The 24,736-nt window shown below is 44.0% G+C and overlaps 1 protein-coding gene across 2 annotated transcripts in view; it reads right to left on the bottom strand.

The window, feature by feature from the left end:
• Positions 1–5,062: 5,062 nt before the first annotated feature.
• The window catches only part of trappc8 (trafficking protein particle complex subunit 8), a 118,735-nt gene continuing 99,061 nt past the window's right edge, over positions 5,063–24,736 (bottom strand). For both annotated transcript variants that reach the window (XM_052023044.1, XM_052023045.1), the window contains 7 exons: positions 23,799–23,867; positions 23,647–23,705; positions 18,722–18,898; positions 15,100–15,201; positions 12,212–12,357; positions 10,258–10,347; positions 5,063–6,249 (listed from right to left, as the gene is read on the bottom strand). In XM_052023044.1, coding sequence (XP_051879004.1) covers positions 6,036–6,249; positions 10,258–10,347; positions 12,212–12,357; positions 15,100–15,201; positions 18,722–18,898; positions 23,647–23,705; positions 23,799–23,867 — 857 coding nt within the window. In that variant the 3' untranslated portion in view covers positions 5,063–6,035. The remainder of the gene's footprint in view (positions 6,250–10,257; positions 10,348–12,211; positions 12,358–15,099; positions 15,202–18,721; positions 18,899–23,646; positions 23,706–23,798; positions 23,868–24,736) is intronic.

A 24,736-nucleotide genomic window follows, 5' to 3' on the forward strand; every position in this document is an offset into this window, starting at 1 on the left:
GTTGCAGTGCATCCTGTAGATGGTACAGACTGCTTCACTGTGTGTCGGGGGGTGGAGTGAGTGAATGGGTGTGGATGGGGTGCCCGTCAAGTGGGTTGGTGTGTCCTGGATGGCGTCGAGCTTCTCGAGTGTTGTCGAAGCTGCACTCACCCAGGCAAGTGGGGAGTGTTTCATCGCACTCCTGACTTGAACCTTCCCCTTGTACTACCTCAATGCACTGATGTGATGAGCTGATCTGAGGGATGGCACGCAAAACAGTTTTCACTCTACCTCGGTACGTGTGCCAATATTAAAACAATTTAGATGGTGGATAGGCTTTGGGGAATTAGGATGGGAGTTACTCGCCAAAGGATTCCCAGCCTCTGACCTGTTGTTGTAGCCACATTCTGAATATTTCTTCTATCGGATTGCGAATCTTAGGAATTCTCCATCCCAGACAGCTGAAGTAGGATCATTGAATATATTCAAGGCCAAGACAGACACAATTCTGAGCCCCCAGGTGAAGGGATCAGGCAGCAAAATGGAAAATGGGGCAAATGACAAGATCAGCCACGACCTCACCAAATATGGCGGAACAGACCTGAGGAACCAAATGGCCAACACTTCTCCTGCTCCACTCATACAGCGGACTGTCTGTTGAAATACGTTCAAGGTGCCTTTTGACCATCATTGCTGTGACATTCAGAAGGACAGATGACACACGACTCGCTTGCCAAATATTCACTGCCCTGGACACGAAACATGCTTGAACTAAAATGAAGCATTAAAAATCTTTTCCTGAAATTCTACACTATATTTGCAAAATTATAAACAAAGAGCCAGGAAGCAGTAACATCAATTATTTATTGCACCACGATCGTATCCTTTGTTTGGTAACAGTGCCTTGACATGTCAAATACTCTGAAGTGACTGATGAGTTCCCCGTGTCTCTCTCAATCCTGAAAATGTCATTGAAAACAAAAAAATGATGAAACAACAGAAATACTAAACTTCAGTCTTGCTGGAAGACTAATTGCTAGTTGTTACAGCTGATGAAATGCAGGATGACATCAGGACATAAAAGGGGAGAGTGAGATGTCACATTACAACATGTCCAGACACAAAGCCCAAGGTGGCATTCGTGTTCCCCACAAGGCTCCTCCTTCATATAACCCTCGAAACTATCCTTTTCCTCTCTCTCCCATGCTTTTATCCAAGCATTAACACTATTACAGCGCCAGTGACCCGGGTTCAATTCCGGCTGCTGTCTAAGGAGTTTGTACGTTCTCCCTGGGTTCCTCCCACATTCCAAAGACGTACGGGTTAGGAAGTTGTGGGCATGCTATGTTGGCGCCGGAAGTGTGGCGACACTTGCGGGCTGCCCCCAGAACACTCTACGCAAAAGATGCACTTCACTGTGTTTCAATGTACGTGTGACTAATAAAGGTCTCTCTTATCCATGCTGATAAACATTTGGCTGGTGGGTTGGGTGTTATGATCCACATGTCAGCTACTTGCTATTCCCACGGTCTCTCCAGTGGCATCACGGCCTGATGTGGAAACTCCAATACACAGGAATGCAAGAGGCTACAGAGAGCGAGGGTGGACTCACCCAGCTACAGTTCTCCCCACCATCGAGGACATCTACAAGAAGTGATGCCTCAGGAAAGCAACATCCATCCAGGACCCCCATCATCAGGCCTGAAGACCCACACCTCAAGGTTCAACAATAGCTTCTTCCTCACTGCCGTCAGGGTCTTGACCCCACCTGGAAAACCCTTAAATTACCTCGGACTATTTTTCCTTTTCACACTCTCAACCCGCACTAACATTGTTTATTTTGTCATGTAAGTTGTGCATCATTTATGTTAATTTAAGTTAACTCATGTTTGTAATGTACTGTGCTGCTGCAAAAAGCTAATTTTCATGGTACTTGCACCCTGTGTACATATGTCTATGAGAAACTTGAACCAGGTTGTCAATGTTCCCCTGGATTCCCTGGGATAGCTCCAACTCCATGCACGGATCACCACCAGGAAGCAGAGACTTGGTGAGGATTGGAATCCCTCCTGCTCTTTGTACAGAACCAGGCCCCAGCTGACAGCAGCAATTAAAGACCCAGGGACCAAGTCATAGTGTTCTACAGCAGGGAAACAGGCCCTTCGGCCCAACTCGTCCATGCCAACAAAGGTGCCTTCCTGAGCTGGTCCCATCTGTCTGAATTTGGCCTGTATCCCTCTAAACCTTTTCTATCCATGAACCTGTCCAAGTGTCTTTTAGATGTTGTAATTGTACCCACTTCTGTAGCTTCCTCTGGTAGCTCTTTCCATTTACACACCGCCCTGTGTGTGAAAAGGTTGTCCCGTGGCCCCTTTTAAATGTTTCCCCTCTCGCCTTAAATCTCTGCCCTCTAGTTTTAGTCTCCCCTACCCTAGGAAAAAGACTGTGACCACCCATCCTACCTCTGCACCCATAACCTGTTCACTTGGGGCCAATTTGGGTTTCATTGAGACCTCTTGATTCCAGATCTCATTGTCAGTCCAAATGTGGTCCAGAAAGGTGGTGAAGGTGTCCAGCCTTGACATTGAGGCAGCATTTGACCAAGTCTGGTAAAGCTCTAGTCAATAGGCATCAGAATGACTCCAAGAGCTGAAGTCATACCTCACACAAGAGAAAGATGGGTGCTGGAAATTATTTAATCGCAGCCTCGGGACATCACTATGGGAGTTCCTCAGGGAAGTATCCTGGGTCCAACCACCTTCAGCTGCTTCATCAATAACCTTCCTTCCATCATAAGGTCAGAAGTGGGGACGTTCACCTGATGTTCAATTCCATCCACGGTAAATGAGGCGGTCCAAGCCTCCAAGACCAAGACAATGCTGGTAAGTAGCAATTAACATATGCATCACAGAAGTGCCAGGATGTCACCATGGCCATCAAGAGCCTAACCATCTCACCTTGATATTCAATGGCATTACCATGGGCTAGTCCCTCACCATCAACATGCATGGAGCCACCACCAAACTAAACTCAATTTGCCACAAGTATCATGGCTACAAGAGCAGGTCAGAGGCTGAATATCCCGCAGCAAGCGACTCACCTGATGTCCCAAAGCCTGCCCACCATCTACAAGGCACAAGTCAGGAGGGTGACTCAATAAGATCTGCTTGCCCGGATGAACACACTCCAGTTCAACACCATCCAGGACACAGCAGGCCACCTGATTGGAATTCCATCCACCACCCTCAACACTCCGACCACTGGCACACAGCGGCTGCAGCGTGCACCATCTGCAAAATGGACTCCAGTTACTCGCTTACCTTCCAAACCCACAAGCTCTGCCACAGAGATCAAAGGCTTCTGGAGTTTGGAGACACGACTGCCTGCAGGTTCCCCAAGTCACGCACCACCCTGGCTTGGAAGTATACCGCCACTCCTTCACTGCTGCTGGGTCTAAGTCATAAGAACATAAGAAACAGGAGCAGGAGGAGGCCATCTGGCCTGTCGAGCCTGCTCCACCGGTCAATAAGATCGTGGCTGATCTGGCCGTGGACTCAGATCCACCTGCCTGCCTTTTCCCCATAACCCTTAATTCTTTTGTTATGCAAAAATCTATTTAACTGTGTCTAAAATATATTTAATGAGGTAGCCTCTACTGTTTCCCTGGGCAGAGAATTCCACAGATTCACTGGTCTCTGGGAAAAGCAGTTTCTCCTCATCTCCGTCCTAAATCTACTCTCCCGAATCTTGAGTCTATGTCCCCTAGTTCTCGTCTCACCTACCAGTGAAAACAACCTTCCTATACCTCCATCTTATCTATCCCTTTCATAATTTTACAGGTTTCTATAAGATCCCCTCTCATGCTTCTGAATTCCAGCGAGTATAGTCCCAGGCGACTCACTCTCTCCTCGTGGGCTAACCCCCTCATCTCCAGAATCAACCTGGTGAACCTCCTCTGCACCGCCTCCAAAGCCAGTGCATCTTTTCTCAAGTAAGGAGATCAGAACTGCGTGCAGTACTCCAGGTGCACCCTCACCAGTACCCTGTACAGTTGCAGCATAACCTCCCTGCTCTTAAATTTAATCCCTCTAGCAATGAAGGCCAGCGTTCCATTTGCTTCTTGATAACCTGTTGCACCTGCAAACCAACCTTTTGATGCACAAGCACTCCCAAGTCCCCAACAGCATCCGGGGAGTACCCTTACCAGAAGGATTGCAGTGATTCAAGAAGGCAGCTCACCACCACCTTCTCAAGGGCAATAGATGCCAGTGGCACCACCAGATCACAAACAGTAAATAGGGTTTTTGGGTTGTAAATATGGTTGATTACAAGGAAGTCATGCACAGTAATTAACACATCCATACAACTCAGCTCAACCACTACCCTCTGCCAGCTGGTTCCAACCACAACACTTTCCTTGCTAAAGAGGCTTCTCCTTAATTGGAAACATCACTGGCCATTATTATGATCTGCACCCTGCTATCACGGCCCCCCCCCCCCCCTCACCTGGATCCACCTATCACCTGCTAGCTCTTGCTCTACCCCTTCCCTCCACCTCTTTATACCATCTCCCCTCTTTCTTCCAATTCAGATGAAGGGTTGAGAGAGACCCAAAACGTCAACTGTTCATTTGCCTCCATGAGATTCCACAAGCGAGAATGCGTTATTGTGGGGGTCAGGGTATAATATATTGTCCAGGACACCAGAGAACTCCCTTACTCTTCAAAGTAGAATCGTGGACCTTTGACATCTACCTCTGGGGATTAGAAACTCATCCAAACGTTTCATTCACAAGGCAATTGGTACAAATGGTAAACAATGGAAAGGACAAACTGCTGGTGGAACTCAGGTCGAACAACATCCGTGGAGGCTGATGTTTCCGATTGAGACCCTGCATCAGGACAGAGAGTGGAGGGGGGAGATAGCGGGTATAAAGGGGCGAGGGGGACACGGGGCAGGGGGGATGGACAAAGGGGGCAGATTGAGGATGGGGAGAGGGAGGGAGAGAGAGGCTGTGCAGAATCTGGAAAGATGTCTGAGTTAAAGGCATCAGAATACAAAGCAGTCAGTCAGAAGCAAACACTTCTATATGGGTTATGTTTTATTGTATTTACAGACATTACCTATAAATATAATACATCATTTCTTGAAAAGACATTTGTTTTCATTTAAGTCTGTGACACATTAAATAACACATTGAATTTGCAAAGTTCCATTATAATGTAGCTAGCTGGATCCACCTCACATTACACCCTGTGGCTGTGGAAAAAGATGAACTTTCAATTGAATTAAACCAAACCAAGAGAAAAATCAAATAGATACTTGCTTCATTATTCAGCTTGTTGTAAACCTGAGATAGTGAGAAACACATCAGGAGGTAAAAAGAGGCAGAGGTCTAAGACGTCAAGCAATATTTAAACTTTATACTTCAAAAGGTTGAACGCAAAACGATTTATTTGGAAATTTATTGTAAGCAGTGAACTGTTAGATCGTGCAATTAATGCATACCCTCCCTCATCACAAACTACACCTCAAGTGATCAACATCTTTTGGTTGTTGATCTTGATCTCGTCAGGACACGAGGCTGACAAGATAAGCCAAAAGTGCAAATGCCACCTCTCAGAAAAGCAAAGGTGTGCCGGAAGAGGTGACAGTAGTTTTTAAACTGCATCTACTAACAGATGTCCCAACCTGTATCCAATGCTCACATTTCAAAAAAAGTCAACTATAAGCAGAGGTGAATGATAAATATATTCAGACCCATATTACATACAGAGAACACACAATCCAGAGTGCCTTTTATTGTGAAAGACTTAAAAAATAATTTTGGGGTCTGGTTTAAGCTCTGTTCCCCCTCCCCATTACCCCTCCCCCAACCCTTCATTTGTTCTGTACAATTCCTTAGTATTAGTTCTGAATTTGAAGGTGCAAAGTAGAACTGCAGGATATTTCAAACATAGCTACAAAAAAAAAATGACCATTATTTAGGATTCCTTCTGAGATTCAGTGAGATAGTGGTGCCTCGCACTGTGGCGGTCAGATATTGTTGATAATGATCAGGCTGGTGTGGAGTTCTGCTGGCTGGTTTCACACTGCACATTCTGATCAGCCAGTTTGGCAAAAAACTCTGGGGGTGCCGAGGTTGTAGACCCAGCATGAACAAAACAGGCCTTCAATGGGACCGTGTGAACCTCCTGCCCCTTCAGCTGAAGTTTGTACTGGGTCTGTCCGAGCCAAGTGAAAGAACCGTGAACCTCCAACATCTCTGGGCTGGAAGGAAGAAGAAAAATACACTCAATAAAACAAATACATCACGGCTTGGTACGGCAACTGCTCTGCCCGGGACTGCAAGAAACTGCAGAGAGTTGTGGACACAGCCCAGCGCATCACAGCCACCAGCCTCCCATCCATGGACTCTGTCTTTACCTCTTGCTGTCTTGGTGAAGCAGCCAGCATAATCAGAGACCCCACCGGGACATTCTCTCTTCTCTCCTCTTCCATCGGGTAGAAGATACAGGAGCCTGAGGGCACGTACCACCAGACTTAAGGACAGCTTCTACCCCACTGTGATAAGACTATTGAACGGTTCCCTTATACAATGAGATGGTCTATGACTTCACGATCTACCTTGTTATGACCTTGCACCTTATTGCACTGCACTTTCTCTGCAGCTGTGACACTTTACTCTGTACTGTTATTGTTTTTACCTGTACTACATCAATGCACTCTGTACTAACCTAATGTAACTGCACTGTGTAATGAATTGACCTGTACGATCGGTATGCAAGACAAGTTTTTCACTGTACCTCGGTACAAGTGACAATAATAAACCAATACAGAATGTCTTCTCTTGTCTCTTAGGGCAACTCTGCTGCAATTCAAAGAAGGAGAGCATTGGGGAATGAAGAATTAGAGGGCATAGGTTTAAAGTGAGAGGGGAGACATTTAGCAGGGATCCGAGGGGCAACTTTTTCACACAGAGGGTGGTCCGCATATGGAGTGAGCTGCCAGAGGAAGTGGTTGAGGCAGGTACAATAACATTTAAAAGACACTTGGACAGGTACATGGATAGGAAAGGTTTCGAGGGATACGGGCCAAACACAGACAAATGAGATTAGCTTAGATGGGAATATTGGTCGGCACGGACCAGTTGGGGTGTAGGGTCCACTTCCATTCTGTACGGCTTCATGACACTGATTGTTGACTGATGACAGCTGCCCCTGTTATTCTATAGGTTGTAGTGCTAATTCCCCCCATCCCTGTGGGCCAGATCTGGCTCTAGCGACAAGGCATCTGTGGGGTCTGTAAACAGGGCAAACCGAGCGACCAAACAGATTGAACAGAGCGACACAGTGGCACAGTCTAGAGCGGCTGCCTGATAGTGCCAGCAACTTGGGTTCGATCCTGACCTTTGGTGTTATCCTCACATTCTCCCTGTGACCACGTGGGTTTCCCCGGGTGCTCCAGTTCCCACATCCCAGTGACGTGCGAGCTAGTAAGGTGATTGGCCACTGTAAATTGCCCTGGTATGTAGGTGAGAGGTAGAATCTGGGGGGAGTTGATGGGAACAGGAAATAAAGTGGAATTAGTGCAAATGGGTGCCTGATGGCCAGTGGACCAAATGGCCTATTTCTGTGCTCTGATTCGCTAACTGCTATAGGCTGCAGAGCCTTGTTCAGCTGTCATTGTGACACTACTATAAAAACAGAGACACACCTCATTCAACAAGGGTGAAAGATTTTTATAACAGTACAGGTGAGGGGGAAAGGTTAAAGAGATGAGCAGGGCAAGGTTTTTAAAAAAAGAGTGGTAGGTGCCTGGAGTGTGCTGCCAGGGGTGGTGGTGGAGGTAGATATAGGGGTGTTTAAGAGGCTCTTCGATAGGCACATGAATGTGCAGAGAATGGAGGGGTATGGACCACGTGGAGGCAGAAGGGATTAGTTTAGTTAGGCATTTAACTACCAGTTTAATTAGTTCAGCACAACCTTGTGGGCCAAAGGGCCTGTTCCCGTGCAGTACTGTTCTATGTTCTACATACAAAGTCGTACATCACATCAAATGACTGATCTGTGACAAGGGCAACAGCACAGCCTGTGGAGGGCTAAGGTATTGCTTACAGCAAACTCCAGGATTCCTACGTTAAACAGTGTAAGGGAAGATCCCAGGAGTGGTTCCACTGAGCAATGGTGGTGTGCACTGCAGGTTTACCATCATGGCATTAGTCAATTCTGGGAGGCTGGGGATTAAGCCTTACACTTATTTTGGGCTAAGTGCATAGTCTCCTAATAGAAAACAAGTTTCAGAGTTAGTTGATATTTATCAAGAATTAAGAACAAAAAGAAATGAAGGTTGATTAGCAGTGGGAGATGGAAACAGGCCAATGTAATACCCACTTTGAATAAAGCTGGTCAAAAGGTATAAAGAAAGATCTGCATTTATGCACAGCTCTCAAGTCTTGTACGGCCAACGAATTAAATTCAAGCCATCAATGTGAACAGGCTTCATTTAGAAGTTACTCAGCCACTGACAACACCATGCAATGTAGCAGAACCCAGAGCTTGAATAAATAATGGAAAGTTATTAAAATTTCACCGGCCATTAGATGGGTGTAGATAACTGCAGCGAATAAGTTATGATATCGATATTACAGTACAATGGTACAATAGTTGGAGGTGAAATACTCAGGAACACAAGTTCAACATGGAAAGAGGGAGGGAAGAGTAACTGGGACTCAAGAGTGAGAAGGGGGCGGTGGGGAACCAGGAACGAGAGGGAAGCCGGGGTCAGAGAGACGGGGGGGGGGGGGGGGGGGGGGGGGAGGAAAGGAGGATGGTCACAGCTATTAATGGAATCTTTGGATATGGGCCAGTGGTGTCAAGGTAAAAGATCAGCCAAGATTTTACTAAATGGCAGAGCAAGTGCGTGGGACCAGATGGACTACACCCCCCTACTACTATTCTGATTTGAGTTGAGGCAGGTGTGTGGGGTAGCCACAGAGTGGGTGGAGGGAAGGGACCACTAGAAAAGAGGGTGAGGGAGAGACAGCAGGGAAGAGAGGAGGGAGAACATTGATATTTGCATCGTGTCCAATCCTGAGACAGCCCAAAGGCAGTGAAGTAGTTTGGAAGTGTAGAAGTGTAGTCAGTGTTGCTATGTAATGGGCACGGCACTCTGTTCCTGCACTGGAAGCTCTCTCAAATAGTGAGACTGTGACCAGACAATTATTTATAAATGTTTGAGTGGGGTGCAAACATTGGCCAGGGTACCAAGGATAACACCCATTTGTCTTTGAAATGGTGCATTTACCTTTTTTCTCTGGCGTGGAGGCGGCTCAGGGGTGATCTGTTGGGAGTGTATAAAATTATGAGGGGCATAGATAGGATGGACAAGCAATATCTTTTTCCCCCATTATTGAGCGATCCAATACCAGGGGGCATGCATTCTAAGAGAGGGGGTACGTTCAGAACAGATGCGAGGGGTACTTTTTTTTACTCAGAGTGGTCGATGCCTGGAATGCGTTGCCTGATAGGGTGGTGGATGCAAATTCATTAGGAGCTTTTTTTTAAGAGGGGCTTGGATGGGCACATGAATGAGAGGAAAATGGAGGGACATGGGCATTCTGTAGGTAAAAGGGATTAGCTATGTTGGCACAACATTGTGGGCCAAAGGGCCTGTTCTGTGTTGTATTGTTCTCTGTTCTAATGGACAAAGGCCTTGGTTTAACATCTCCTTTCAGAGTCAGAGCAGCATTCCCTCAGCAACAGCTTCTGCTCAAGCCTATGAAGTGGGACTTGAACTCATGACCTGGCTTGGAGAGTGAGCTGTCCACAGAGCCATAGGATAAATTTGGTAAACAGTAAGGAAGGTAGATTCAGAGCACTTTGCCCCACTAATCCTGAGACTAAGCTTAGAAACTAGTAAAAGGCACAAATAGTAAAGTTGGGAAGCTTCACACAACGAGTGCTTCACATGAGGAATGGGATTCTGGATAGAAGCCTTGGGATAATGTAGATTTTAGAATACAGGGCTCATTTCCAAACTTGCATTATTGAACTAGTTGGGTTTTTAAACAAAATTTCTGCTATGTTATTGCTCCTGCCTTATTTCCAAATTCCTGTTGTCAAATTGCCAAGGTTTGAATTGTTTTCATATGCTTTGAATCATCAGTCCAAAACATCTCCAAAGTAGTGTTTTACTCAAACACTAACTATATGTCAACATGGAAAAATATCAAGTTACTCCTGGTCAAATAAACGTGTTTGCAGACTGGGACCTTACCTTGTGGCCTTGTGCCGCAGGTCAACGATAATGTCCACTTCAATCTGACAGCAGTTGAAAAGAACAAGGGTAACGGGGACTAAACACAAACTGCGGAACCGGAAAAGAAAAACATTTTATAAAGAGTTAAGCAAATGCTTCTGTGCAAACAAAGATGGATTTAACCAATGTGCAGAAATTGAGTTAAAAGTTGCGTGAGTACAGGAATTTTGTTTATGCTTGAACATCAAAAACAGAGGGAAGAAAATGACATTATGTACAGAATATTTCTTTTAGCGTCCTGTAATACAAAATTCTATGCATTATCACTCAGTTCACCGATGATCACAGACACAAAAACTTTCTCAAGGTCCTTGCGGTATCTATCTTTAGTATATCCCCAATATTATTTACCTTCACCAACTTGCTTTTAGCTCAAGTCATTCCCACATTTTCACTTTAATTTGACTTGGCTCACAATTCTTATTTTAAACAATGCCAAGTGCCCTTTTGTTCAACTCAATAAAATCTCAGATTAACACATTATAGATGCAGATTGGGATTGAAACACCTATCCTAAATTATGGTCTTTCTTACAATGGCATACAAGCGACACCTAGGAGGAGGAAAATATCGCAGAGGCTCCTCAGACAAGAGGAATTAAATAACCACACCATTTCTCCACATCTGAAATCAATGCTCCCCCAGGGACCTCCTCTCAACCTCTCTTCTTTCTCATCTACAGTCTGCCCCCCAGCAATTTCTAATGCACTGTATCAGCTTCTACATGCATGTTGACAACACCCAGTTTAACCTCGAACCACCAGCAGGCTTGCCCTGACACCCACGATGAATTTGTGGAACTTTCTTCCAAGACCGATATAGAACAGACCAGTACAGCACAGGAACAGGCCCTTCGGCCCACCACGTTGTGGCAAAGTAATTAAGACAACGGTGCCGAATTTATCCCTTCTGCCTGCATATGGTCTGCATCCCTCCATCCCTGCATGTTCATGTGCCTAAGAACCTCTTAAACACTTCTATCGTATCTGCCTCCACACCACCCCTGGCAGCACATTCCAGGTACCCACCACTCTAAAAGAAAAGAACCTGCCCCGCACATCTCCTTTGACCTTACCCCCTCTCACCTCAAATGCATACCCTAGAGTATTAGACACTTCAACCCTGGAGAAAGATACCAGCTGTCTACCCTATCCGTGCCTCTCAAGATTTTATAAACTTCTATCAGGTCTGCCCTCAGCCTCTACCACTACAGAGAAAACATAGAACATTAACAGTAAAAGCAAAGGAACAGGCTCTTTGGTTTACGATGTTGTGCCGAACTAATTAAACTCCTAACTAATTTAATCCCTGTCTACACATCTCCCTCCATTCTCTGCATATTCATGGGTGTGTCCAAGAGCCTCTTACATGCCTCTGTTGTATCTGCCTCCACCACCATCCCTGGCAGCATATTCCAGGCACCCACCATGAAAATCTCTTTTCTTAATGGCACATTGAGTTCAATCCAGTGAGAAGTGTTGCAACCCTACTTTGTCCGACCTCTCCTTATAACACATGCCCTCTAATCCAGGCAACATCCTGGTAAACCTCTTGCACCCTTTCCAAAGCCTCCACATCCTTCCTATAATGGGGCAACCAGAATTGAATGCAGTACTCCAGATGCAGCCTAACCAGAGTTTTATAAAACTGCAAGGTAACTTTCTGACTCTTGAACTCAATGCCTCGACTCATAAATCAAGCACGCCATACGCCTTCCTTAAACATCCCCACCAACATAGCAACCGGGACGCAGCAAGTATCCTTTTGCCCAGATCAGAAGACTGTGGCTTCAAGCCCAGTTTAGCGACTTGATATAACATAATACTTGATAAACATATGTCTGGATCAAAGTTAAAGTTTGGATGCCTTTTTACCCACATAACTTCTAATTAAGTCTTAAGGATTTACAAACCTCTTTTGATGAAATGAATGGTCATAGTATTCAGGGTAATGAAGGCTAATCTTAATGAGATGTGAAAGCTGTTCCAGGCTTGGTCGCGTGGGAAGCTGTGGCTGTTCTGGTCGGACAAATTTTAGCAGAACCATTTCCTGTGCCTCCTGGAACATGCAAGATAAAAATCCATACACATTCACATTCAGTGCAGCCACCACATCACAAGCATTATCCAAGCTTCACTCACAAGCGTACTTTTTAAGTTGTAACAAAACATGTGCATTGGTCTACACTTAATATCCCACTTTAATAAAAGAATCAGTGAAAAGTGAACATGTACCTCCCAAAATATACTTTAAATCAAAAATGTGAGGACAAGGATAATCTTCTGACCAACCTCTCAGTACTTACCAAGGCTGAGTGAAACAAACCACTGAGCCCCACAGAGTTTACACCAACCAACAAGCAGCCATTCACATCAACTTTCCTGCTCAGCTGGCTGAGTTCTTCCAGCATTTGTTCTTGTTACAACAGTCGTATTTTATTCTCTCCACATTCCTGTCAACTGCACCCAGATTCTACCACTCACCTACACACTCTGGGCAACTTATAGTGGACAAGTAACCCACTGAGCCACATACCTTTGGGATAGTCAGAGGCTTTTTCCCAGGGCTGAAATGGTTGCCAAAAGAGGACACAGCTTTAAGGTGCTGGGGAGTAGGTACAGAGGAGATGTCAGGGGTAAGTTTTTTTTTACTCAGAGTGGTGAGTGTGTGGAATGGGCTGCCGGCAACGGTGGTGGAGGTGGATACGATAGGGTCTTTTAAGAAACTTTTGGATAGGTACATGGAGCTGAGAAAAAGAGAGGGTTATGGGTAAGCCTAGTCATTTCTGATGCAGGGACATGTTTGGCACAGCTTTGTGGGCCGAAGGGCCTGAATTGTGCCGTAGGGTTTCTATGTTCTAAGTGGGAGGAAAGCCATGGGTCACAGGGAGAATGTGCAAACTCCACACAGACAGCACCCAAGGTCAGGACTGAACCCAAGTCACCGGAGGTCTAGAGACAGCAATGTTACTACTTGCAGCACTTAGCTATCTTTCACTTTACATATCCTCTTGTGGTTATTCCCATTCTACACAGTAAATTAAATGCCTTAAGCACAATGACAAAATGTAACACAAATAGGTCATACAACCCCCAACCAATCTCCTCTACTTAATAAGATTGTGGCTTCTTATTTTTAGTCTCAATGCTACCTCCCTCCTATTCCTTATAAGCTTTTTCTCAATCTGGTGAACCTTCTCTGAATCGCCTTTAATGCAAGTGTATCTCTCCTTCGAGACCAAGACTGTACACAGTACACTGGGTGAGCTCTCATCTGCACCATGCAGTTGCAGCTAATCCTTCATCTATGCAAGTATTTTACTCCAGATGCCACTGTGCAGCAACCCTTCATATCACCTTCCCAATTGCCTTTTCGAAATTCAGACATATTTACTATCCATCCTGTTCATTACATCCTTAAATGAAGAATTTCTTAAATATGATTTCTGATTCATAAAACCACGTTGCCTCTGATTGTCTGAAGGCCCTGCTGCTTCTTCCTCAACAATGGATTCCAGCACATCTCAACAAAGCTAAATGGTCAATAGCTTCCTCTTTGTTCTGTCTCTTGTTTCTCAAATAGGGGCTTTTCTAATCTGCTGGGATCATTCCAGAATGCAGGAAATTGTGGAAAAAAAATCACAGCTAATGAATCCCCAATCTCTGCAGCCACTTCTTTCAAGACCTGTGATGAGACTATCCAGTCCAAAGGACTCGGTGGCCTTCACTTTGCCTGGTATCCTGCTTCCTCACTTTCACCCATTATTAAAAATGCTTTGAGTGTCTTCTACCATGAAGACAGATAAAAAATCTCTGCCAGTTCCTTGGTTCCTATTAATGACCCAGTTTCACCCTCCAAGGGACCAAATTTAGCTACTCTCTTCCCTTTCCAGGCTCAAGGACAGCTTCTATCCTGCTGTTATAATACTATTGAATGGTCCCCTGATATGATAAAATGGACTCTTGACCTCACAATCTACCTTGCACATTATTGTCTGCCTGCACTGCACTCTCTCTGTAACACTTTATTCTGCATTCTATTATTGTATTCATTACAATGCACTCTTGTAATGAAATGATCTGTCCGGATGGCACACAAAACAAAGTTTTTCACTGTACCTCAGTACATGTGACAATAATAAACCAATTCAATTTTGTAAACTTGTAGAAGCTCTTTGTTCTTATATTTCTTGCTAATTTACTCAAACTATTTTCTATACCTTGTTAGTAATCCATGGGTTTAAAAAAAATTTCCCAATATTCTGGTCTACTACTGACCTTCACAATGTTCTATCAGTTTGCTTTCAACAACACCATTCTTAACTTCCCACTAACCAGAGTCTTGCCTGCTTGTTACCTCTCCTGTCATCCCTTATGCTGTCTCGCTCTACACTGTCCTGGCAACCTTCCATTCTTTATACTCAGAACATGGGAACATCCTGACCAATTCACACACTTCCCCAAATCAGAAATATATCGGCGTTGTCCCTTTAACCGCTACCTTCACCACAGGGATTGCAGTGATTTGAGTTACCTTGCCACCACTTCGGGATGAGCAACAAGGCGGGCTGAGCCAGCAGCACCCATCCCACAAATTAAAATGTGAAATTAGAAAATATTGACACTAGCATTTTATTTCAGATTTATTCAATTGATTTTAGATTCCCCAGATGGCATGGAGGAGATTTTAACTTGTTTTGGTATCATTGGTCCAAATGTCAGGATCACTGATCCAACTTAATCGCCTGTAATATATTAATGTGGACTTTAAAAACTTGCAAAAACCAAGTAGTGCGATTACCTGTACTTGAGGTAAAGAACAGGCTTCTTTCCCGATTGACTGGAGAGCAACATGAAGCTGGCCTTCCAAAATAAGCTGCTTATTGTCCTCCACAACATAAGCCTGTAACGAGAGAGAAAAAATACTTTTCATAATGACATTGGAACAGTACTCCCCCTCAGCCATCATACAGTGCAAAATCACATTACTTTCACCATTGAGGACCTATATTAACTGAGCGTGGGACAGGAACCTTTCACTTAAATCAAGCCTTTGCTTTCCATTATATACCATTTGTCCAATATTAAAGATTCAGTCATTACCATAGGACAACCAAATGTTTTGCAGTCAAGTATTTCAAGTCTAGCCACTGTTGCAATGCAGGGCTCCCATCAGCCAAATTGCACACAGCAAGCTCCCACAAACGATAGTGACTAGATAATTTGTTTTTAAAGTTTTACTGAAACAAAACATTATGCTAACTTCCCTGTTTTTCTTCAAGAACCGTGGGTTCCTTTACATCCACCCAAGGGGGGAAATTGGCTTCGATTTAACATCCGATCCAAAAGATAGCAGCTCAGAGCTTATCTATTCTCTCAGTGCTGCACTTGAATGCTGACCTATAGTTTTGTGCTCACGTCTCTGGGATTTGAACTCACAACTTACCATTTGAACTCAGGAATGAACCCTGGCTCGTCAAGTTGTCATTTAGTCACAGGCACGACAAATACCCCTTGGGCTTGAAAGATAATGAAACAAACCTCATGATGTTTAAAAACAAAAGCAAGCAAAATATAGCAGTGAGCCACACAAGGAGGTATCAGGGCAGGTGACCCCAAGCTTGCGTACATTCTAAGAAGCACCCAAGGAAAAAAGTGAAGTAGATCTCAACTGGGGTTAAGGGAAGAAACTCCAGAGGGAGGAATTTCGACAGAAGACCAGACAAGAATAATGGATCAAGGAACTAGACTTGGAAGACTACAGAGATATAAGGGTTGGAGTAGGCTTCCGAAGGAAGGAGTAGCCAGACCTTATAAGGATTTAAAAACAAACTAGGATGAGAATGTTTAAAAACTGCAAGGTTGCTTGAAACACAAAGTTCGCCAGCTACCCACCCAATACAGGCAAGAGCTGAGAACACATGGGTTGCAAGGTATACTACTGGAAGCACAAATTAGCTGCCTCCTGTGTGGGACGAAGATCGCCTGAGGAAACATTGTACCAACTGGCCTTTACTCAGAGTGTGGAAGGAAGAGGTGATATTATTACAACATACAAGACTGAGAGCTCGATAGGGTGGATGCCAAGAGGATGTTTGTCATCAAAGGAACCTCAAGCTTGGAGTCAGTTCTGCTGAAAGGTTATTGACCTGAAGTGTTAACCATTTCTCTCTACACTTGCTGCATATTTCTCATACTTTATTTTTATTTCAGATTTCCACTGTGTATTTTTTTATTTTCATCCCAGAGTAGCATCTTTTATCAGAACAAGGTTAACCAACGTTGCTGCTATCTTTTTATTAATGTCGTGAAACTAATAGGTAGTTATTAAGTTACCCTGCATCAGGGTCGACCTCTAATCTGCTGAAGCAAGGCACTTCTCTGCAGTCTGAGCTTTTGTTCAGTTGATTAAGGATGGCAGCACTGTAGTGTAGCAGTTAGCATAACACTATTACGGCACCAGCGACCCCGGTTCAATTCCCGCCGCTGTCTGTAAGGAGTTTCTGTTCTCCCTGTGCCTGCGCGGGTTTCCTCCAGGTGCTCCGGTTTCCTCCCACATTCCAGAGACGTAGGAGTTAGGAGCTGTGGGCACGCTATGTTGGTGCCAGAAGAGTGGCAACACTCACAGGCTGCCCCCAGCGCATTCTCAGTAACGCAAGGCACATTTCACTGTGTTTCGATGTACATGTGACTGATAAATATCTACCTGATATATCATGATACAAGAAGCTTTTCAGTAAGAAAACAAGCAAGACAGCTAAGCTTCCATGCCTCTGCCCATCTGCTGAAACCTTATGCATACTTATGTACCCATTTCAGTCTTCTCTAGCTTAATGTCCCATTCCCAAACTACTAGACTTCAACTCAGCCAAAGCTCCAACATTGATATACACCAACCCCCATTGCTTCTTTACTCATCCCGTGAACATGCATTAGTGCCTGATCCATTTAATGCTGCCAATTCAAAATTCTTATTCTAATATTCAAATCCCTCCGTCTATTCCCATCTCTTTCCAACTCCCCACTTCTCAGACTCTGACCTGGTATCCACACTTGCCTTCCATCCACCAAGGGTAAGTGCACCTTCAACTTTTCAACTGCACCCATAGAAAGCATCCTATCTGGATGCATCACAGCTTGGTACGGCAACTGCTCTGCCCAGGACTGCAAGAAACTGCAGAGAGTTGTGGACACAACCCAGTGCATCACGGACACCAGCCTTCCATCCTTGGACTCTGTCTTTACCTCTCGCTGTCTTGGTGAAGCAGCCAGCATAATCAAAGATCCCACCCACCCGGGTCATTCTCTCTTCTCTCCTCTTCCATCAGGTAGAAGATACAGGAGCCTGAGGGCAAATACCACCAGACTTAAGGACAGCTTCTACCCCACTATGATAAGACTATTGAACGGTTCCCTTATATGAATGAGATGGACTCTAACCTCACGATCTACCTTGTTGTGACCTTGCACCTTATTGCACTGCACTTTCTCTGTAGCTGTGACACTTTACTCTGTACTACTGTTGTTTTTACCTGTACTACCTCAATGCACTCTGTACTAACTCAATGTAACTGCACTGTGTAATGAATTGACCTGTACAATTGGTATGCAAGACAAGTTTTTCACTGTACCTCGGTACAAGTGACAATAATAAACCAATATCAAACATCTAAACTGCATTCTCATATCTTTATCTTTCAAAACATAGCTCTTCCATGGTTTGTTCCTAATCCATTGCTTCAATACCCTTTTTTTAAAAAAACATTTTGCAATTACTTTGGAATATTTTTCTATGCTGAAGCTGCCACCGTAATAGGAAATGATTGCAGAGAATTCAACTATGATGAGAGGATCAATGAGATAAAATTTCCAGTGAGTTTATGAGCCAGGATTGGGAAAATTGAGATGCTGGGAGATGTGAGAAATAACAGATTATTAGGCAACAGGAAGGGAAGTGCCAGATGTAACAAGACAATCAGTGAAGAAACCTCTACAACAAGCTATTAATCAACATGTTCTCAAGAAAGGTCTTGGCTGGAAAGATTAACTGTTTCCCATAAGCTGCCCGACTTGACAAGCATCATTTCGAGCTGCTTGTTTTTAGTGAAGGCAGTATTCAAAGCTATTGAATTTCCCCAAATACAATGGACCTGTAGGTCACAGGGAAGCTGAGAGTGTATTAAGGAATTCTTTCACATAGCAATAGGAATTACCAGAATGTCTCGTCATTCACTCAATTTTCATCATAGTTTTTCTTCAACCTTCAATGGTGCTTTTCAAGCCACAATAGGATACGAAACATTCATGAAGTCATGGCTTCGATTTAGAAAGTGACCTGAAAGTATTGAGTTTCCTCCTCCAAGTTATAATCAGCAATATCTGTTAATGTACAACTGTTCAGCATAAATGCTAATTATACCAACCTTCCATAATACTATAATGTTCAGATCCACCTCATTGCACTTCTGCACTAATTTAGTGATGTCACCAGTTTTTGGTCTCCCAGGTCCCATAGTCGCCTGCAATGCAGTCTTCCGAGACTGTACAGCACAGCAACTTTGGAAGAAGAAGTCTGCGCAGGGAGTGGTTGAACTGATTATCTGCAAAATCAAAACAGAAACAACTCAATGATACAACCCAAGCAAAGGGCTATCACAAACTCACAGGCATCCTGACACCCAACAACAAAACCAGAAGCTTTCAACGTACCACGGTGGCACAAAATGGAGTGAAGATTACAAAATCTCTTTTACAAATGTAAATGAAAATATAAATAGTGGTGGACTAACTTCAAAGATAAAGGGCACTCTTGCACAATGTGCATCACTGAAGATGCCAGATAAGAACAGCCTCTCTTCATGTCCACTTCCATAGTAACAGATACACATGGAGGTCAGCTGATAAATGGTTAACAATACTAATGAACTTTAAAATATACTTTTAAAATGACAGTTGTTTTATTTAGGAAGAGCTGCATTCATCATAATAGTTTGATAATACCCAATTAGATATGAAAAGCACCACGCCTTGTGTATATTTGGTCAGTCTTAAATCAGCAACAATACTCAGGGTATTTTCTGAGTTGCTGGACTTCTGAGGAATAGCAAGAGTTCCAGGTCAACATGTTCCTGAAGGGCAAAAGCCAGGGATAACAAGCACAGGGAACCCTTGATGTCAAAGGATATTGAGGGATGGATAAAGAGAAAAAAATATACGACAGGTATAGGGTACTAATGATGAGGGAGGCCCATCAAGAGTATAAAAAGTGTTAGGAGGCGCTTAAAAATGAAATTAGGAAGGCCAAGAGGGACCATGAAAACTCACTGGCAGACAGGATTCAGGTAAATCTGAAGGTCTTCTATTAGTATGTTAAAGACAAAAGAATAAGCAGGGGCACATTAGGGACAACATAGGCAATCTCTACGTGAGGTCCTAAATGAATACGTTCCACTGCTATTCACAAAGGAAATGGACTTCGTAGTTGAAGAACTCAGTGAAGGGGTAGGTCAAAATCCAATGCAGGTCTCTATAAATAGAGGTACTCGACGTCTTGGCGGGCTTAAAGGTGGATAAATCCCCAGGATTGGATGGGAACTGCTATGGGAGGCAGGGGAGGAGATTACTGGGGCTCTGGCTGAGATTTTTAAATCTTTGCTGAACACAAGCAAGATTCCAGATGACTGAAGGACAGCAAATGTGGTCTCCATTTCAAGAAGGGCAGCAGGGAAAAGGCTGGTAACTATAGATAGACCTGTGAGCTTAACGTCAGTGGCAGGGAAGATATGGGGAAAAAAAATTCTGCAGGAGAAGATTAATAATCACTTGGAAAGGCAGGGGCTAAACAGAGAGACAAAGGAGCTGGAGGAACTCAGTGAGAGAGGCAGCATCCATAGAGGGAAATGGACAGTCAACATTTCAGGCTGAGACCCTTCATCTGGACTGACCCATAATGTTGACTGTCCATTTCCTTCCATGGATGCTGCCTGACCTGAGTTCCTCTAGCTGCTTTGTGTATTGCTCCAGATTTCCAGCATCTGCAATCTTTCGTGTCTCGGGTCAGAGAGAGGCAATATGGCTTTGTCAAGGGCAGATTCTGTTTGACCAACTTGATTGAATTTTTTGGAGAGGTAAAAAAAAAGTATCGATGAGGGCAGAGCAAATAGATATGATGTGAACTTTAGTAAGGCTTTTGAGAAGATCCCACATGGGAGACTGGTTCAAAAAGGTTAGGAACTATGGGATACAGGGCAAGTTGACAAACTGGATCCAAAATTCGAAACAAGAGGGTGATGGTAGTGGGTTGTTTTAGCGCTTGGATGCTGGTTATTAGTGGTGTTCCACAAGGATCAGTTCCGTGACCTTTAATGTGAATGGTTTGGATGCAGAAGGCATGATCAGCATGTTTGCAGATGACAAGACTGTTGGAGTTGATGTGTGGAAGGTAGTCTTAGGCTGCGGAGAGGTACCGATGTGTTGGTGAAAGGGGCCGAAGAATGGCAAAGGGACTTTAATCCAAACAAATGTGAAGTGATGCATTTTAAGAGTACTAATGAGGCTAGGACATACACCATGAATGGAAGGGTCTTAGGGAGTACTGAGGAACAGAGGGACCACAGATCCTTGAAGGTGGCCACAGGTACTTAACATGGTTAGGAAGGCGTATGGGATACTGGCCTTCATTAGTTGTGGGATTGAATACACAAGTGGAGAGGTCATGTTCCAACGTTATAAACCTTGGTCAGACTTCAGCTGGTATACTGTGTGCAGTTCTGCTCACACCATAGGAAGGGTGTGTTGGTGCTGGAGAGAGTGCAGAGGAGATTCACCAGGGCACTGCCTGGGATGAAGTTTTTTTTAGTTATGAGGAGAGACTGGGTCTGTTCTCCCTGGAGTGGAGGAGGTTAAGAGGAGACGTGATTGAGGTATATAAAGTGATGAGTGATATAAGTAGGGAAGACTGCAGGGAACTTTCCCCCATAGAGGTAGATAAAGCTAGAGCACAGATTCAGGGTAAGAGGGAAGAGATTTAAGGGAGATACAAGAGGGACCCTTTTCACACAAAGAGTGGCAAGTACCTGGAATGCACTGCCTGGGAGAGTGGTTGAAGCTGTGTCGCTGACATCATTTAAGGAGCAGCTGGGGGTGGCGGGCCCCATATCTTAGGAAGGATGTTCAGAGGGTTCAGAGGAGATTTACGACGATGATTCCCAGAATGAAAGCGCTTACGTATGATGAGCGTTTGTCGGCTCTTGAACTGTACTCACTGGAGTACAGAAGTATGAGAGGGGACCTCATAGAAACATTTAGAACGTTGAAAGGACTGGACAGAGTAGATGTGGCTAAGCTGTTTCCCTTGGTGTGAGAGTCCAGGACCAGAGGTCACAATCTTAGAATTAAAGGGTACAGGTTTAAAACAGAGTTGAGGAGAAAATTTCTTTAGCCAGAGGGTAGTGAATTTATGGAATTCTTTGCCACGTACAGCAGTGGAGGCCCGATCATTGGAGGCGTTTAAGGAGGAGGTAGATAGTTATCTAATTAGTCAAGGTATCAAGGGATATGGGGATAAGGCTGGAAATTGGGGCTAGATAGGAATAGTTTGTTTTTTCCCCCCTTTAGCTCATGGAGCAGACTTTTTTCCCCCATTTCTCATTTTTTTTTCTTTTTCCCTTTCTTTTCCTTGGAGCAGACTCAATGGGCCGAATGGCCTACTTCTGCTCCCTTGTCTTGTGAAACAATTGTCGACGGTTTGGGTTGAAACCCTGCATCAGGGCTGAAAGTGGAGGGAAGCTAGCTAGTATAAAGAGGGGGTGAGACAGGGGCCAGGAGGTGATTGGTGGACTGAGGAGGGGTGAAGTATGACAGGCAGATACAGCCAGGTAGGAGAAGGGGAGGGGTGGAAATGGGACAAGAGGCAGATGGATAATAGGTGGAGGCAGACAAATAAAACCTGTCTAAATAAGCACCTGAAACACTTAGGTATGGAAGGCTATCGACAGCCGACTGGGAGAAGGATGCCCATTGGTCAACATGGTTAAGTTTGGCTTAATAGCCTTATTCCATGCTACACAATTCTCTGACTCCATGGCTGTACAGCCCTTGCAAGTGCAGACAACTAGAACTTATTAACATACCGTCATTCCTCATTTAACCATTTGTTCCTTGCCTGGATGTTACATTCCCAGAGACTATGAAAAGATGGTAGTTTCACTGTATAAAACCCTACTGTTCAGTAACGAGCTTTGATATATCCCGGTCAATAGGAGCATCATTTCAAAACTCAGAATGGACAATATCTGAATTTGAGGACAGTGCACAATTCAAGGTGGGAGGTAAGAAAATCTTGGTGTCCTGAGAAAATATGCATCTTTGCTCCTCCAGAACCAAATCCACTGATATTTCTTTTGGTCAGAGCACATCTGGAGTACAGAGTATGGTTCTGGTATCCTTAAGGATATGAACTCATTGGAAGCAGTTCAGCAAAGGTTTATAGACTAAAACCTAAAAAAAAGGGTGGGTTGTCTTATGAGGAATATTCGGGCAGGTTAGGCTTGTATCCGCAGGGACTTATAAAAGGAGATAAACATGAGATTACAAGGGGTTTTGACAGGGTGGACGTGAAGACGACGTGGGACAATCTAGAACAAGGGGTCACTTTAAAAATAAGCGGTCGTCCATTTAAGACGGATGAGGTGAGACTTTGAGAGCTGTGGATCTTTGAAACATTGTCAAAAATCACTGGAAGTCTTTGAATACTTTCAAGTGAGCGATAAACACTTGATAAACAAGATGGAGACAGAGTCTGCAGATAATGGAATCTGCTGAGGGACTCAGCAGTTGAGCAGCATCTGTGGGAAGGGGGAGGAAGGAACTGTCGACGTGTTGGGTCAAAACCCTTCAGGGTTTCATTGTTGAGTGGAAGAAAATGAGATGCTATCAAATGTTGACAATTCCTTTCCCTCTCATATATGCTGGTCAACCAGCCGAGTTCCTCCTGCAGTCTGTGTGTTGCACTTGATAAGTGGGGATGGGTGGAAGATTACAGAGATAGGTGGGAAAGATTATAATCAGAAGAACTCCAACCTCATTGAGTGGCCAGACAGACTCCTGCTCTTAACTTATATGCTTGAGCCATGTTGGAAAATTGAATATCATCGTCAATCTGACATGGGCTGAGAAATCAACCAATTTTCACTTCAAAAAAATGTTAGCAGTTCAATAAACCACCACCACAGCCATTTCAGGACATCTCAGAATGGCCAATTAATGTTTGATTGCTGCTCAACATATCCCATGATTAGCTGAAAGTAGCACCAGTGAAGTTTAATAGGAAGAACTTGAGCCTACTCACCTGCTCATTTCCCAGAACGATATCTGCAAATATATACCTTCCTTCTGTACATGAGGTAGCTATGGGAATGAAAACATTATCATGATTCCCCTTCATTCAGTGATTACAAATGCAGTCACATCAGAAAAATCACTGTCTGCATTTGAGCTCACCTTCTGAACGTTGACATCTTGTTGCCCTAAAACATAGTTTTGCCCTCTCCCGATTGCTGAGCTTTGCATCTGAAATTTAATAATCAAAGTTATTCACATTGCCTGACCAGCCACAGTGCATTGCAGTGTCCATTTTACTCCCAATTTATTCCAACTGAATAGACACACAACAATGGCAAAGTGCAAGTTTTTACAAACAGTATTAGAGAAGTTATAGGGTCTAATTGATCTCACACGATCGGGTGACCTCACTCACTATGATGCCACGTGTTTCCCATGGTGAGTTGGCAGAAAAGCTTTTTATGAATTGGGTGTTTCCCAACTACTCTAAGGACTCAATCAGCCAAATGGCTTTCCCCTCTTTCAATCTGAAATATAACACTGATGCAAAAAAGTTAATTTCCCCAAAAAACAGGTGTGTGTATTTTTTTTTAAAAAGTTAAAATCTAGATCCTGATAATTTCTAGTCTTCACAAAGCCCCCCATTGCTCTGCCCAACTTACCAACTGACTACTCCCTTTTAATAATACTACCAATTTTTGTGTCATCTGTAAACTTGCCAACCATACCTCCTACATGAACATTATAACTGGATCACATTTTAGTTTTAGTAATGGATAATGAAACTGCACATGAATTTGTCCTTACAAATTCTACAGCCTTGTAACTGAGTGCTGGAAGCTTAAGGGTTAAAGTGTTGCATCAGCAACTAAAGTTACCATGTTCATCCCTGGAAGGTGACACCTACTGCTTAATTGTCTTGGTGTTACCTATTATTGTCAATGGAATCTTATTCTCTTCCACTTGATCAACTACCAGTTGGGAAGCTCAGCTGTGATCTGGATTCATCACCTTTCTAGTGTGTGCTGGAGGCTTACTAGATTCCTGAACACCGATCAGAGTAACCGGGAGATTTCTTTTGAACGCACAGGGAATGA

The sequence above is a fragment of the Pristis pectinata genome, chromosome 9, assembly GCF_009764475.1.
Source record: "Pristis pectinata isolate sPriPec2 chromosome 9, sPriPec2.1.pri, whole genome shotgun sequence".
Classification (NCBI taxonomy): domain Eukaryota; kingdom Metazoa; phylum Chordata; class Chondrichthyes; order Rhinopristiformes; family Pristidae; genus Pristis; species Pristis pectinata.